Source organism: Hydra viridissima, unplaced genomic scaffold (assembly GCF_058129835.1).
Source record: "Hydra viridissima isolate aposymbiotic clone 2 unplaced genomic scaffold, HvirCarnegie_v1 scaffold_7, whole genome shotgun sequence".
Taxonomy (NCBI): Eukaryota; Metazoa; Cnidaria; class Hydrozoa; order Anthoathecata; family Hydridae; genus Hydra; species Hydra viridissima.
Window position 1 is genome coordinate 449,691 of NW_028324306.1, and position 13,443 is coordinate 463,133.

Below are 13,443 nucleotides of genomic sequence, written 5' to 3' on the forward strand. Positions count from 1 at the left end.
ATAAGCTTGCAGTCGCTTGAAATTAAACTTACTCATCAACCCGATCAACATGTTGTTTTGATATCAACTCCCAAAAAAATATTTTCTGGTAAGCTTTATTTTTGTATCTAATGCGTATATGTACAATATGTACAAAAAGTCTGTTGTACAATTGAAAATCTCTTAAAGGTTGTATATTGCTGAGTTTTATAATGGCATTTTCATTTACTGTTCTGTAAAAAAGGCAGAGCTATGTTTTGTGAATAAAATTTTTTTTATCTATTTCTATTTTTTTCCGAAGTTTTTGGGAAAAGGGTGAGATAAAATTTTGTATTATGCAGGTCAATCAATTGAAATAGTTTGGAAATTTCAAAACCAAGGCTATGGCGTTACATCAGTTTCAAAATGGTTTGATTAATCCAATTGGGTTTCAAATTCTTCATCTAGCTCAAGTCCAATCGTATTTCTTGGTGTTGCCTCACATTCTGGTAAACTGTCTCCTTTTGAAACTTATACCGTAAAGCAACTTTTCGATCTTCCTAAATACATACATGGAACCTTTAAGTCATAGTTCAAACAGATTTGTATAATGATGTGTTTGAGAACTACAATGATGATAACATAAAAGACTCGATAAGTTTTTAGTCTTCTGCCGTTGCGTTTTTTATGCTGATTTTAATTGATAATCTTGAAGCATCAAAAAAGTTGAAGATGCTAAAATGTTATCCCTCACACTTCAAAAAACATGACAGTTTTAAAGCAATTTTAACTGTCCGTTTAAGTTGCTTTAAAACTGTCACATTTCTTGATTTACATAATAATAAATCGCAGTCTAATAAATTAAGATTGAATTATAATTGAGCTAAATAATTAAAGTTTCATCTTTTTTAGGATGTTGTTAACGTAACTTTAACATCGCCTCCTGAATTAGCCGTGAATGTGGTATACATAGAAGAAGATGTTGTTGTCAGCGGAGACATTTAAAGTATTATTTACAGTAATTAATATTGGAAATGGTCAAACATTCCAATATTAATTACTGGTGTTGCATTCTTAATAACCTCTAATTTCTTTGGATCAGGATTAACACCATTTTTGGATATTTCAACACCAAAAAATTTCATTTTCTCTTGAGCAAAATACACTTTTTTAAATTTATTTTCAAACCTACTGCACGTGTTTTGATAAACATTAGTTCTAACCTCCTTAATAAATCTTGCTCATCTGATGCATATATTACAATATCATAACTGATAAATTTTATTACATATATTTTACCATTTAAAGAGGTATTTATCATAAAAACCATTATTACAATAATTCAAAATGCTATTATAACAAATAATATTATAACAACTATGCCATACTGAAGGATATTCTTAATAACCCAAAATATCCCAATAATTTTTCCATAAACTTTATTAAAACACTTAATGGTAAACTCTTCATTTCGCTCTTTCTCATAGGCTTTATATTCAGCAGCTGGAAGTCAAGTTTATCTGAGTAACGACGTACTGTATTTTGGTGTACTTGACTCATATCAAAAATACTCGAGTAAGGTTTGTTTTACAGTTCCACAAAGATTGAAGAGAATACGTAGTTGTTGTGTTTTCTGATGTTTTTGGTACTTTGTTTGAGTTTAACATGAAAGAAAACAAAAACAAGCTAATGAAAAATATAAACATTGTGCAACAATATTCCTGATCTCGTATTGCCTCTTAACTTTTCTCTCAATTCAGATGGTATGAGAGGAATTACAACACTAAATTTAAAAAGCGTTTTTATTGCAAATCTTGGTAAAGCAAGTCTATCTCAGACATTTGCAGATGCTGTGTGTTTAGTTAATTCATATAATCAAAGAGAAATCCCTGGTGAGCGCACCCAAAACATTCTATTAAAAAGAGGCCAGTCTTATGAAGTTAAGGTGGTAGTCTACCTTTAAACCTAAATCCTAGAATTTTGTATAAAAAAACCCAACTTTTGGCTGCAATATAAAAAACCTTACAAAACTAAGGAACTTAAATTTAAATTTTCAAATTTGGTTTTGGAACACTGTTTTTTGGTCCGCGGGACCAAAAAAAGGGCATTTACGCTACGATAAATAACTCAAGAACGATTAAAGATACAGTTCTGGATTTTTTTGTACATCATCTAAAAAGGAAGTTGAATTGGCTGAATTAAGGGAAAAAAATATTATTAAAAAGTTTTTAAATGATAATTCAAAATGGCAGCAAGATTTTGACCCAAAATACAGATTTTGATCCCAATTAACTAAAGAACCAAAAAAGTTAAAATAATTTTTTTTAATTCAGCTAATAGATTATATATAAAAGAATCAATATACCAAATGTCAGGTCCATAGCATTTAATTGAGAAAAGTTATTTATCGCACCGTTTCAAAAAACCTTATTTTGAGAAAAACAGAAAAGAAAAATAAAATCCAACTATTTTAGTCTAATTTAAGCCAAAAACTCACAAATTGCATTAACAAAGCATTATTTTTGAAAAAAAAACTGTTTCAAATCATTATTGGCTTTAGAAATGTATTTTTAAAGACTTCAAAGTTTAAAAACCACTTTAAAAACAAGAAAAGAATAAAAATACATAAAGCAATAAATTAGTAAATTGTAAATTAGTAAAACGCTATATATAATAATGTAGAAAAAATTGTATAATAACGTAGAAAAAAATAATTTAAAAAAGACCAGTCTCATATACTATTCCTTCCATTTCTTCATTGGTATCTGCAAATCCTTTACGCTGAGCTCTTTTTTTATTCCGTTTAAGCTTAACTTTCGGAGTAGACTTAAGATTCATATTAGCGACTCTTACAAAATCTTTATTTGTGCAAAACTCTTGCGTAAATTTTCCATTATACATATTTAGCATAGCAAATACATTTAAAACTCCATTTATTCCCTCATTAAAATTTATGATTGCAGATGAGACACGAATTTCTAATGTGTCTCTAGCAACAAAAATATCCTTCGGACATCTTTTCCAAATAATTCCATTTAACGATTCATTGTTGTTTTGTGTTTGCCCATGCAAACACTTACTTAGTAAATCATCATCACTTAAACTAAGAAAAATTGGTTTTATTATGTCTATTACAACAATGGGTAGTCCTGGTTTTTCTTTATACAGGGCTGTACCATTTATTTTATCAGACTGGTATTTACACCAACTTTCAGGGGTTCTTGGACACATTTGGTGGCGACCATCTAATGTAAGTGCATCTGAGCAATTGTGAAGTAATGCACCAATTGCTTTTTTTAACTGGTAAACTGTTCCACCATTACATTGACGTACTGCAATTCCAAAATAATTTTGAAGTTTAATAATTTCTTTTTCGGTAAGACGATTTTTTCCACCAAGTGGTTTCCCATCAGACAATTTTAGTTTATAAGTGGCTTTAAATTTACGAAGTCTGCTACCAACTCTTTTTTGTATGTGTCCAACACATTCTAACTTTTGGACAATAAGATTTTTGTATGGATTACATTTAGCAACATCTAGATAAGATTTTGAGTCACCGTCACCAATATAATAAGCAAAACGTAAATTTCTGTCTGACTCTTATGATTTAAAACATTCAACAATTCCAGCTGCCTCCATTGCGCCTGATGAGCCCTTATGGTTAATGCTACATTCATGTGTACTAAGAAACTCATCATATTCATCAGTGCCTTTTTTTGTTTCCCGTTTATCACATTGATGGCATACTTTAGATTTAATGCGGTAGTCAATGCATTTTCCAGTATAGCTTGAAATTATAGTTACAACACCATTTAAAGAAGAGAATCCTCGCTTTAGCCAGGTGCCATCACATGAAACTGTAATATCTGTCTTGTTCTCACCAAGACCTTGCTTAATCTCAACAGCTGCTTTATTCATAAAGTTTAGAGCAACTTGCTTGTAAGCCACTAATATATTCCTTTGAAAATCATGAAATTTTTTTTTTATGCATTGGTGGAGGTAAATTCATAAAACCACAAAAGGTTGTTAAAGCAGCATACCCCTTTCCTATTTCCCTCATTGCAATAATGGATCTCATATTTACATCCGATTGATATTGCCCACGAGATTCATCATCAATTTCTTGGCTAGTGTAAACCCTTTTACTCCATGAGCAGACTGAGGCTGTACATAAAAACTCTAATAAAACAGACAGTCCTTTCTTTCTTGGTAAATCTGTAGAAAGTTCAATACTCCTCGATTGACATTCAGGGCACATAGCAATTTCATCTATGATACTTTTTAAAACAAAGCTATCCAACATGATGTAACAGTGTGAAAAATTCGATTTGTTATTAGGTAATGAAGTTCGTTTTGTTGATACTGTTGTTGCTTTATGATTTAATAATGTAAGTTTCTTTGATGAAGTTGAAGCATTTAAATTACTTGTTGAAGGTATGTTATTAACAAGACTGTTTTCCGAGTCAATGTTGGGTTCAGGAGCTTTAAAAAAACTTTTGCCATGAAAACGTCGTTTTTTGAAAATTCTTGATCCTCCTGCCTTTCGTCTTTTTCCAGCATCAAGTTTTTTATTTTCCATACTTATTTTTTTTTTTCTAAATTTGAATAATAATCATAATCATCTAACTGAATACACAAGTAGGACTTCTAGCACGAATCAAATAAATTATAGTAAATTAAGAACTATAATAATATATAAATACAAAATATATCTGCCAGCAGCAAAAGCATGCTTCTATTAAATCTTTTCGAATATATTTCAAGTTATACTTTTGGTTAAACTTTAAAACTACGTGTGGATGTCCTGGATTACTTTTAGATGCTTACCAATGATTAAAACAAGTTCAGGTAGGCTTCGTTTTTTAAATTTTTTTAAAGATCCGATTTTAATTTTTTTTTTTTTGAAATCGCAAAATTTATGCGATTTTTATAAAAAAAAATTATACCACCTATATCTAATAATAAAATCATATAAGTTGTAAATATTTTTTTGAAAAACAAATATTACCATCATTTTCTACGTATATGATATTGGGTAAAACAGTACAATTTGAAATTTTGAAAATTTTCATATTTTAAGGTAGACTACCACCTTAAAATGAATATTTCAATTCCTAGAAAAATGGTACCTTACATTTAGCTAGCTTACTACACTGATTACAATAACAATATATTGGAAATAGAAGAAAATAATAATTATTACATTTCAGACATTATGAAAATATTATGATTGATATTGTAAATTTGCTTACTTTTCGTTTTACTGAATCAGGTTATCTAAGAAAGGATTTTTCTTCTGGAGAAACATTAGTGGTAGTTTTGAACTGCAACAATCAAAATGAATATCCGACTTTGAAAAATTTCACTGACGTAGTTTACATACCAAAGTACGAAGAAGAAATTTTCTTAACGCGACTTTATAATGAAATAATTGAAGGAAACTCGTCTGTTTCAAATGTTGTAGAAGCTCTTATACCAGAGTAGATTTATTGCGAAACATTTATTGTCGTAAAGCTTAACACACAAAAAAACGCTGATAAAAATCGTGTTTTCAATCAGTTTCTACGTTTGCTAACTTAAAACCATATCTGAACTATCATAGTTTATGCTGAACTAAATGACGATTCTCGTTTATTAAATGCTTCTTGGTTCGTAAGAGATATTAGCAACAGCATGCGTAAAATAAAGCCATGGAAAGATTTAGTAGTACTCTCTCCAAATAGTTCAGATCCATTTGCAACCAGGTGGTTAAAGCTGAATTCGTTTGATGCCACCGGTAAGCTGCAAAGTGATCAAAAATATTCTCAGATCCACAAACTCCCAGTTACAGAAAAAATATCTGGATTTTATTACGTGTTTGTGTTAGTCGAAATTGAAAATCAAATTAGTGGAAGTAGCGGAGAAACTAACAACCAAATATCATCACAAAGCATATGGTTATCATAGCCTGTATTTCCAATCTGAGATATTTTAACAATTGATGGTTTAATAATGCTTTCAGTTACCACTGGTCTCATAAGTACCATAACTTATAGCGTAAAAAATACATTAGAACCCACATCAGTTTCATCGTAGACTGAAATAGCATATATATCTACTTAAGCCAGTGAAAGTTTTATTCCAATAACTTCTTATAACCATATTGGAGTTTTGTGTACAAATATGAGTTACACAGTGATTGCCTATACCTTATTACTGATCCCTGGTTGGATCTATTTGATCGTGGATTAGCGACTCAGTTGCAAACCCGTGACATACCATTTAACTCCTCTTATGTTGTTCTTTTTCAACTTAGTTTGCCTTTTACAGTCATGTAAAAATTAATTGCATCAAAATCAAAAACAATAAAAATCCAGGAAAATTTAAGTTTTCTTACTCTAATAAAATAAAAACTCGTACACTAATATTTTGTGTGCCCTCCTAGTGCTGCTATCACCTTCTTCACACGATTTGCCATGGAATCTACCCAATTTTTACAAATATTTTGAATTTCTGTGTCTTCAAACCAAATCTGAAGGATAGTGGTGGTAAGCTTAGTTTTAGTTGCGCAGTCATATTTTCGCAGTCTTTTTTTTTTTACAATTGCCCAGAGATTCTCAATTGGATTAAGATCTGGGGAGTTGCCAGGCCATTTAAGTGTTTTAAGATTATTTTTTACCATGAATTTCTTGACTTTTTTGGATGTATGGCATGTGGCTAAATCCTGCTGTATTATTTCGTCTCCATTTGGAAACACTTTTGACATCTCTGGAATAAAATTTGTTAGCAGAACCATACTGCAAGTGTCAGAGTTCATCATGCCAGTAACTGGGTGCAGTGTTCCTGGTCCAAAAGCAATGAAACAACCCCAAAACATCTACCTTTCTTGATACTTGGCATATTGTTCAATATCTCCGGGTCATATAGGCGCCTTGCACTTCAAAATGTGATTCATCCAAAAATAAAACCTGCAATCAATAAATAAACAAGTTAACTGTTATCAAGTCTTTTCAATTTAATAGCTTCAGTTTTTAAAAATAGGATGATTATATAAATATAGCAAATAAAATAGCTGTAAATTTAACAAATATATTTTATCTTACCATTCTCTATTGTTCTTTAGTCCACCTTTTGTCCACAACAGACGCTTCTTTTTCATGACATCTGTAAGTAAAGGTTTTTTGACAAACCTTCTAACAGCTATCAACCTCCTCCGCACAATATTCAAGCAGATATGGATATCATGCGTAGCGTAATCATTCATTAGTTGGTCACTTGTCTTATTTGTATATTTGATACTCTCCAGTATCATATATCGGTTTTCTCTCTTTGAGGTCTTTCGTTTTCGACCACATTTTCCCTTTCTTGACGGTGATAAACTGTCTGTTGCAATGTAATGCTTCTTTACCCGTCCAACTGTAGATTGGTTTATTGTACATAATGTGGCTATCTCCCGTTGAGATTTATCAGAATATTAAAGTAAAGTTAATGTTTTAGATCTTTTTATTAGGTTTAGTTTCGTTCTTTGTTTTAGAACAACCATGATTTGTTAAGCACAGATGAATGCTTTAACTACAAAAAAAAGGGAAATCACGAACATAAAGTATTTAAAACACCAATAGAACTTCAATAAGGCTTGAATGGATTTTTTTTATAAGATGGAATAGAAATCGTATGCACTTTTGAAAAAGCAATCTGAAAATTTAAAGTTTTTTTAAAGCTTTTCTCGTTCTAATAAATTTAATAGATATCATTTCCTTCACTTATAATAAACTCTACTACAACTTCTTAAATAGAATCTAAAACTAATGATATCATAAAAATAATATTCTTTATTTACATTTTTATAAAGAAAGTCATCATTCAATTACTTTCCAGAGTTCTTAAGTTAAGAACATATGTAAACTGCTATAAAAAAAAGAAGTCTCAAACTCACTTTTAAATTAATCATTCTGCAGTCTCAAATGGTTAATTAGAAGTTATATTTTCTGAAGTTTGATACAAGTGTATTGAAAAACAGCGATTTATTTAATTTCCCAAATTTTTCATTTAAATATATTTTCATATAAATATAAGTTTTCCGATAAACTACTTAACCAATTAGCATTCATAAGTAATGACTTACATACGGGTTAGGGTAGTATTATGGTTCGGTTGTATTATATCGTCAAAAATACATATTCATAGTCATCGCGTTGCATCAACCTAATGAGTTCTATTAGGCCTTCAGTCACGTTTGTCCCAGTAGATTTTGTGCTTTTCGATTTGTTAAACTGGCTGCATTAATTATCAACACGGTCTTTGTAGTTAGAAAAACGTTAAACAGGCGCTTGTGTGATTAAACAGTCCTAACTTAAAGTTTAAAACAAGTATTTCCTCAAATGTTGAATATTTCGGTACACATGCAGGTTTGTTGTTGTACACCCTGTTATTTGCCGCCTTCTTTTTTCCCGAAGGATTGCAAACAGACCGGCTGGTCTCTTACGTTACATAAAACATCTTTTTAGTTAAATTGAACACTTAACGAGCTAAGATTTATAGAGTTAGAACAAAAAGTCGTACCTGGACGCCATTTTGATCATTGACAAGTCTTGCGAATTTTGTGACGTCATCGTGTCTACTGTCTCTATAGTGTACCGAAAGAATCAAAATGAGTGTAATTGTCCTGTTAAGGCATTTGTGGCATAGAAACTAAACCATATGGCTTCCCAAAAAAGCTTAAGTAAATCTCTTCTAAACATTTGGTGCCATACAAACTTAACAGAGGTGAAGGGCACAAACATGTACCATAGCTGGAATATTTAATGCGTTAGCAACGTGTACTAACAACGATTTTTAGTTCAGATTAATTATTTTTCTAAACACAGAGACATCACAAATAAAAATCCATGAAAAAGGAACACTATACTCCTTTTATTCATGTTCAATAAAAAAAATTATTGAAAGCCAAAACTGTGTGTGCAGTCAGCATATTTAAAGTCGTGGATACCAGAAAAAAAGGAGAAACTTAGCAGCTTGAAACTTCTGAACATCACAAAAAAAAAAAGCTTCATTTTTGAAGGTAAAAGCAAAAAAAATGTTTGATCAAATAGCATTGTCACTCGACCATTACAAAATGAAATAAAGGAATGAGCGATGAATGCAGAAAACAAGGCTATTCAGCCCTTTTTCTTTATAGTTTTTGGTCGAGCAAAGCTTGGTATTTTATTTACAACCGTAAAGTCTTGGAAAAGCATGCAGCTTTTATTCAAGCTCGTAAAGGGAGAACTGAAATAGAATATGGTATTTTTAAGAGATGCCCTAAATTTGCCATTTAAGAGATGCCCTAAATTTGCCATTCAAAGTGCAAATTTCGCTTTTGTTTTTAAGTGCTCATAATTATCATTACAAAAAATACATTTTAACAATCATGGAAAGTGAATTTGCGGCTTTTACATGATACAAAGTTATTTACAAAAAATTACACGAAGTATCAGTTATAAGATGTTTACAATTGAAATTATTGCAGATTAATTCCATCTCTCCTAACTCGTTAACAATCTCAGTGAAGTTTTTTAATACTTAATTTTCAAAAAATTTTATTTTTCCCTGCTTTATTATATCATAGCCATTAAGCTTAGCTGCTTTAGCCTGAGGAAAGTCCTAGACATTAGAAAATCACCAGCCGAATTTAATTTTTGCTGAGAGTTGAGGCTAACAAACACAACAGAAATTGCTATCCTGTAAGGAACTTGTTAGTTAGTCAGTTAGTCAGTTAGTCAGTTAGTCAGTTAGTCAGTTAGTCAGTTAGTCAGTTAGTCAGTTAGTCAGTTAGTCAGTTAGTCAGTTAGTCAGTTAGTCAGTTAGTCAGTTAGTCAGTTAGTCAGTTAGTCAGTTAGTCAGTTAGTTAGTCAGTTAGTTAGCCAGTTAGTCAGTTAGTCAGTTAGTCAGTTAGTCAGTTAGTCAGTTAGTCAGTTAGTCAGTTAGTCAGTTAGTCAGTTAGTCAGTTAGTCAGTTAGTCAGTTAGTCAGTTAGTCAGTTAGTCAGTTAGTCAGTTAGTCAGTTAGTCAGTTAGTCAGTTAGTTAGTCAGTTAGTTAGCCAGTTAGTCAGTTAGTCAGTTAGTCAGTTAGTCAGTTAGTCAGTTAGTCAGTTAGTCAGTTAGTCAGTTAGTCAGTTAGTCAGTTAGTCAGTTAGTCAGTTAGTCAGTTAGTCAGTTAGTCAGTTACTCAGTTACTCAGTTAGTCAGTTAGTCAGTTAGTCAGTTAGTCAGTTAGTCAGTTAGTAGGTAGGTAGGTAGGTTAGTACTAAATTAGGCAGGTAGGTAGGTATTTAAGTGGGAAGGTGGGTATTTAAGTAGGTAGTTGAGTAGGTGGGTAGGTCAAATGAGGATAGATGACAATAAATGAGGACAATTATTAAAATCTACTTTGTAAAATCTTATTACTTTAATTAAAATTTAGTACTTTGTTAAAATGGCACGTGAACTAACGCTAACCGCAATTTTTTTAAAGCTTTTTTTTTTTTAGGTTGCAGCAACCCATCCAACGTTGCAAAACACTAACTGCTGTGCATATCAAGGTATTGGCCTATTTCTTGACTGCCGCGTTTTATTTACTTCGGGGTTTCGGGACGGGATCATTTAAAAAACAAAATGCAAAAGAATTAGTCCGCCGTAACTTTGTTATCTGTTGGCTTTAGTGCCCGTCGTAAGTTTGACGTGTTTTAGAGTGTTGTTTAGTTCTAACTTTACGTTGTTTTTTTTCTTTAATTTAAATAAGGGGCTGTCTGCGCATGCTATTATTTTTGGTTCTAATTTGTCAACTGTTATAACTTTGATCAGTTGCATTATTTCGATGTGTCTCAAGAATGTGTCAGCTTGGAGTATCTAAGAGTTATCGACAGTGGACATAACCCCTCTCAACGCCGTTAAAGCATGTTCTGGAATATACACGAATTTTGCGTTTTTATGAAAAGGTTATGTTTCACTGTATTTTTTTAGCCCAAATAATTTTTTTTTCTATTTTTTTTTTTTCTCCTAGCAATTTAGTTTGTCTAAAATTAAACAAAGTTAAATTTTTTTTAAATTAATTAAGTTTAGATATAAAAGTTTGCTTTGTAGTTGATGAAACATATTTTGGTATAAAATGGTGCTGCTTTCAATGAAAATAAAACATTAAATTGAGAAAACAACTTTTTCAAACAAGTTTTAAGTTATATGTTTAATTTCTAACCAGTCATATGTCTGCAAACATATTAAAAGGTCGAAAAAAATTAGTTATTTCAAATTTAAAATCTATTTTTTCCACTTTATATGAAAGTTTTTATTAATATGAGTGTGAAGAGCACACAAACTGACATACGACTCGTTTCACTTTTAAAGTTATTCCTCTTAAGGTTTATTTAAAAGTCTAAGCTCAAAATTTAAACATATCTGTAATATGAACCACCCCTATTTTATAATGCCATAAAACTATTTAACTAAAATTCCGGTCTTTAAGTTACCATAGATTAATGTAAACATGTAAAATAGCGGGCAGAATATAAATTTTTAAAACTGAACTTATCATATTGTTTGTAAACAAATGTTGCAGACCGGAAAAAAAATATGTTTGTTACCACCGAGAACAAACAAGACAAAAAAGTTTGAGAACACGCATAAACGGCGTTGAGCTCTAGTTGGTTTGACACGGCGCACTATGCGTCGCGCTGATAGAAAAAAAGGAAATAGCCTTATAACTAGAGAACTATTTAACATTTTGAAGTAATTTTTTTAACAAAGCATCAATTATGAGATATTGTTTGTTTATACATATATTTATAAAAAAAAGTCCGGTCTTTTTTAAAACCGGTTTCATTCCGGTTTTTTAGTTGGTTTATCCGAACTAATTCGATTTTTGATTAAAAAGATATAAAACCGATAGTTTTTGATATTTTAAACTCTAAATCTGATATATCAATTTATCTTTTTAGGGGTTACAGGCATTTTTAGTCTCCAACTTATATTTTCATGTTAAATAAAAAAGGAAATAGCAGAAATATTTTATTATAAATAAAAGTGAAATAAATACTCCAGAAGTTCCATTCCCCTCAAATGCAGAATCAAGGTTCTGATGCTAAAATAGGTTTTTAACAATATGTGGCTATGAGAATAGCCTTTTTTTAAAAGTTGCTTATCAATTACAGCTGCATGGTTTAATGATGCTTCCTTGATTTCTTTTCTTAATATGAACCATTACTCTTTGACTTCCTAAAATTATTTAACAACAAACACTAAAATTTTAAAAAGTTTTGTTATTGTAAAAAATAGTATAGTTTAAGATATAAACTATTTATTATAGAATTTATCTATCAAATTCTAATTTTAACAATTTTACATTCAAGAAAAAACTGTATTCACTGTAATAAATGTATATAATTGAAATATAATTAAAATTTTCATTCTAAACATGTCTCAGCAATCTTTATGTGGAGCAAATTTAATATCTACAACAAGCCTTCAAGAATTGCACTATGCATCACTAAGTAGAAATAGGACTTTAGACACATCTTTGAGGAAAACAAAAACATGGCAAAATTGAGTCAATTTGAGGCCAATTGATGCAACTTTTCCTCAAACATAAAAGTTTGGGATTCTTATGCTTCAACTTTTCTAACAATTAGTTTTTTGTTTTTTTTTCAAGCATAAAAAAACATGCTGTGTTGATTATGTGAAAAGATCTCAAAAGTATCAGATTGGCTACCACCAGCACCTAAAATGTATCATTAATAAAATTAAACGATAACATTAAATATTTAAATTTAAGATATACATAGCTTTCTCCAATATTTACCTTAAGAACAGTTATCAGTTTAATCTTCTTGCAGTATAGCCTTAATACCTCTTGCATTTTGTTTTTCTTACAGTATAGGTACATATCAGATGTCATAAATAATTAGCTGTATCCCTAGTATTTTCAGCAAAAGAAGTTAAACGTGCATGACGTACTCATGCAGTTTTGTTGGCTTTGTTCCTGGCTTCAATGGCACTCTCAGACAAAGAACCTATTGGATACTTAAAATGTTTAATAAAAGAAACGCCATGAACTACCATTCTATGCAAAGACTGTGACATTGGAATGGTTTTTAAAAACTGATCATTAGAAATGAGACCAAACAGACATTAAGATTTCTGCTTGAAAATTTTCACATCCGGTCTTGCTGTTGTACTATTCATATCAATGAGCAGGTCCCTAAATAGTTTCATCATAGTGGTATTCTTCCAGTCACAGATGGATTATTAAAGAATTTTCGTGCAACATTGCCAGTGTTGGATGTACAACTTCCCTTCCTGACAAAAGATACCCTTATTTTTAATTGTATTTTGAATAAGTGCTGGAGTTTTTTTTTTGTTTTCAATAAATTCTTGGCCATTTTTTGCTGCTATTTTTCTTCCTTGTTTCACTGCTGGAAGTTTGCAAGCAGTATTAAAAAAAAACTAACTCCATGCTGAATATCCACAATTGAAGATTTCAATATATTCCAAGTTT

At 30.7% G+C, this 13,443-nt stretch overlaps 1 protein-coding gene across 1 annotated transcript; it reads right to left on the minus strand.

The window, feature by feature from the left end:
• Nucleotides 1–2,673: 2,673 nt before the first annotated feature.
• On the minus strand, nt 2,674–3,876 carry LOC149885497 (uncharacterized). The gene is made up of 2 exons (XM_090093318.1): nt 3,573–3,876; nt 2,674–3,494 (listed from the first exon to the last, which is right to left on the minus strand). Exons 1-2 carry the CDS (start codon nt 3,874–3,876, stop codon nt 2,674–2,676), a joined length of 1,125 nt encoding a protein of 374 aa, XP_089949444.1.
• Nucleotides 3,877–13,443: the final 9,567 nt, after the last annotated feature.

What these genes read in the sequence shown, in the direction of transcription:
- LOC149885497 (XM_090093318.1), bottom strand. Translation starts at nt 3,876, where the DNA reads ATGAATAAAGCAGCTGTTGAGATTAAGCAAGGTCTTGGTGAGAACAAG. An exon ending in GGCAGCTGGAATTGTTGAAT is followed by an intron (nt 3,495 to 3,572) that starts GTTTTAAATCAT and finishes AATCTTATCTAG; the next exon opens with ATGTTGCTAAATGTAATCCA.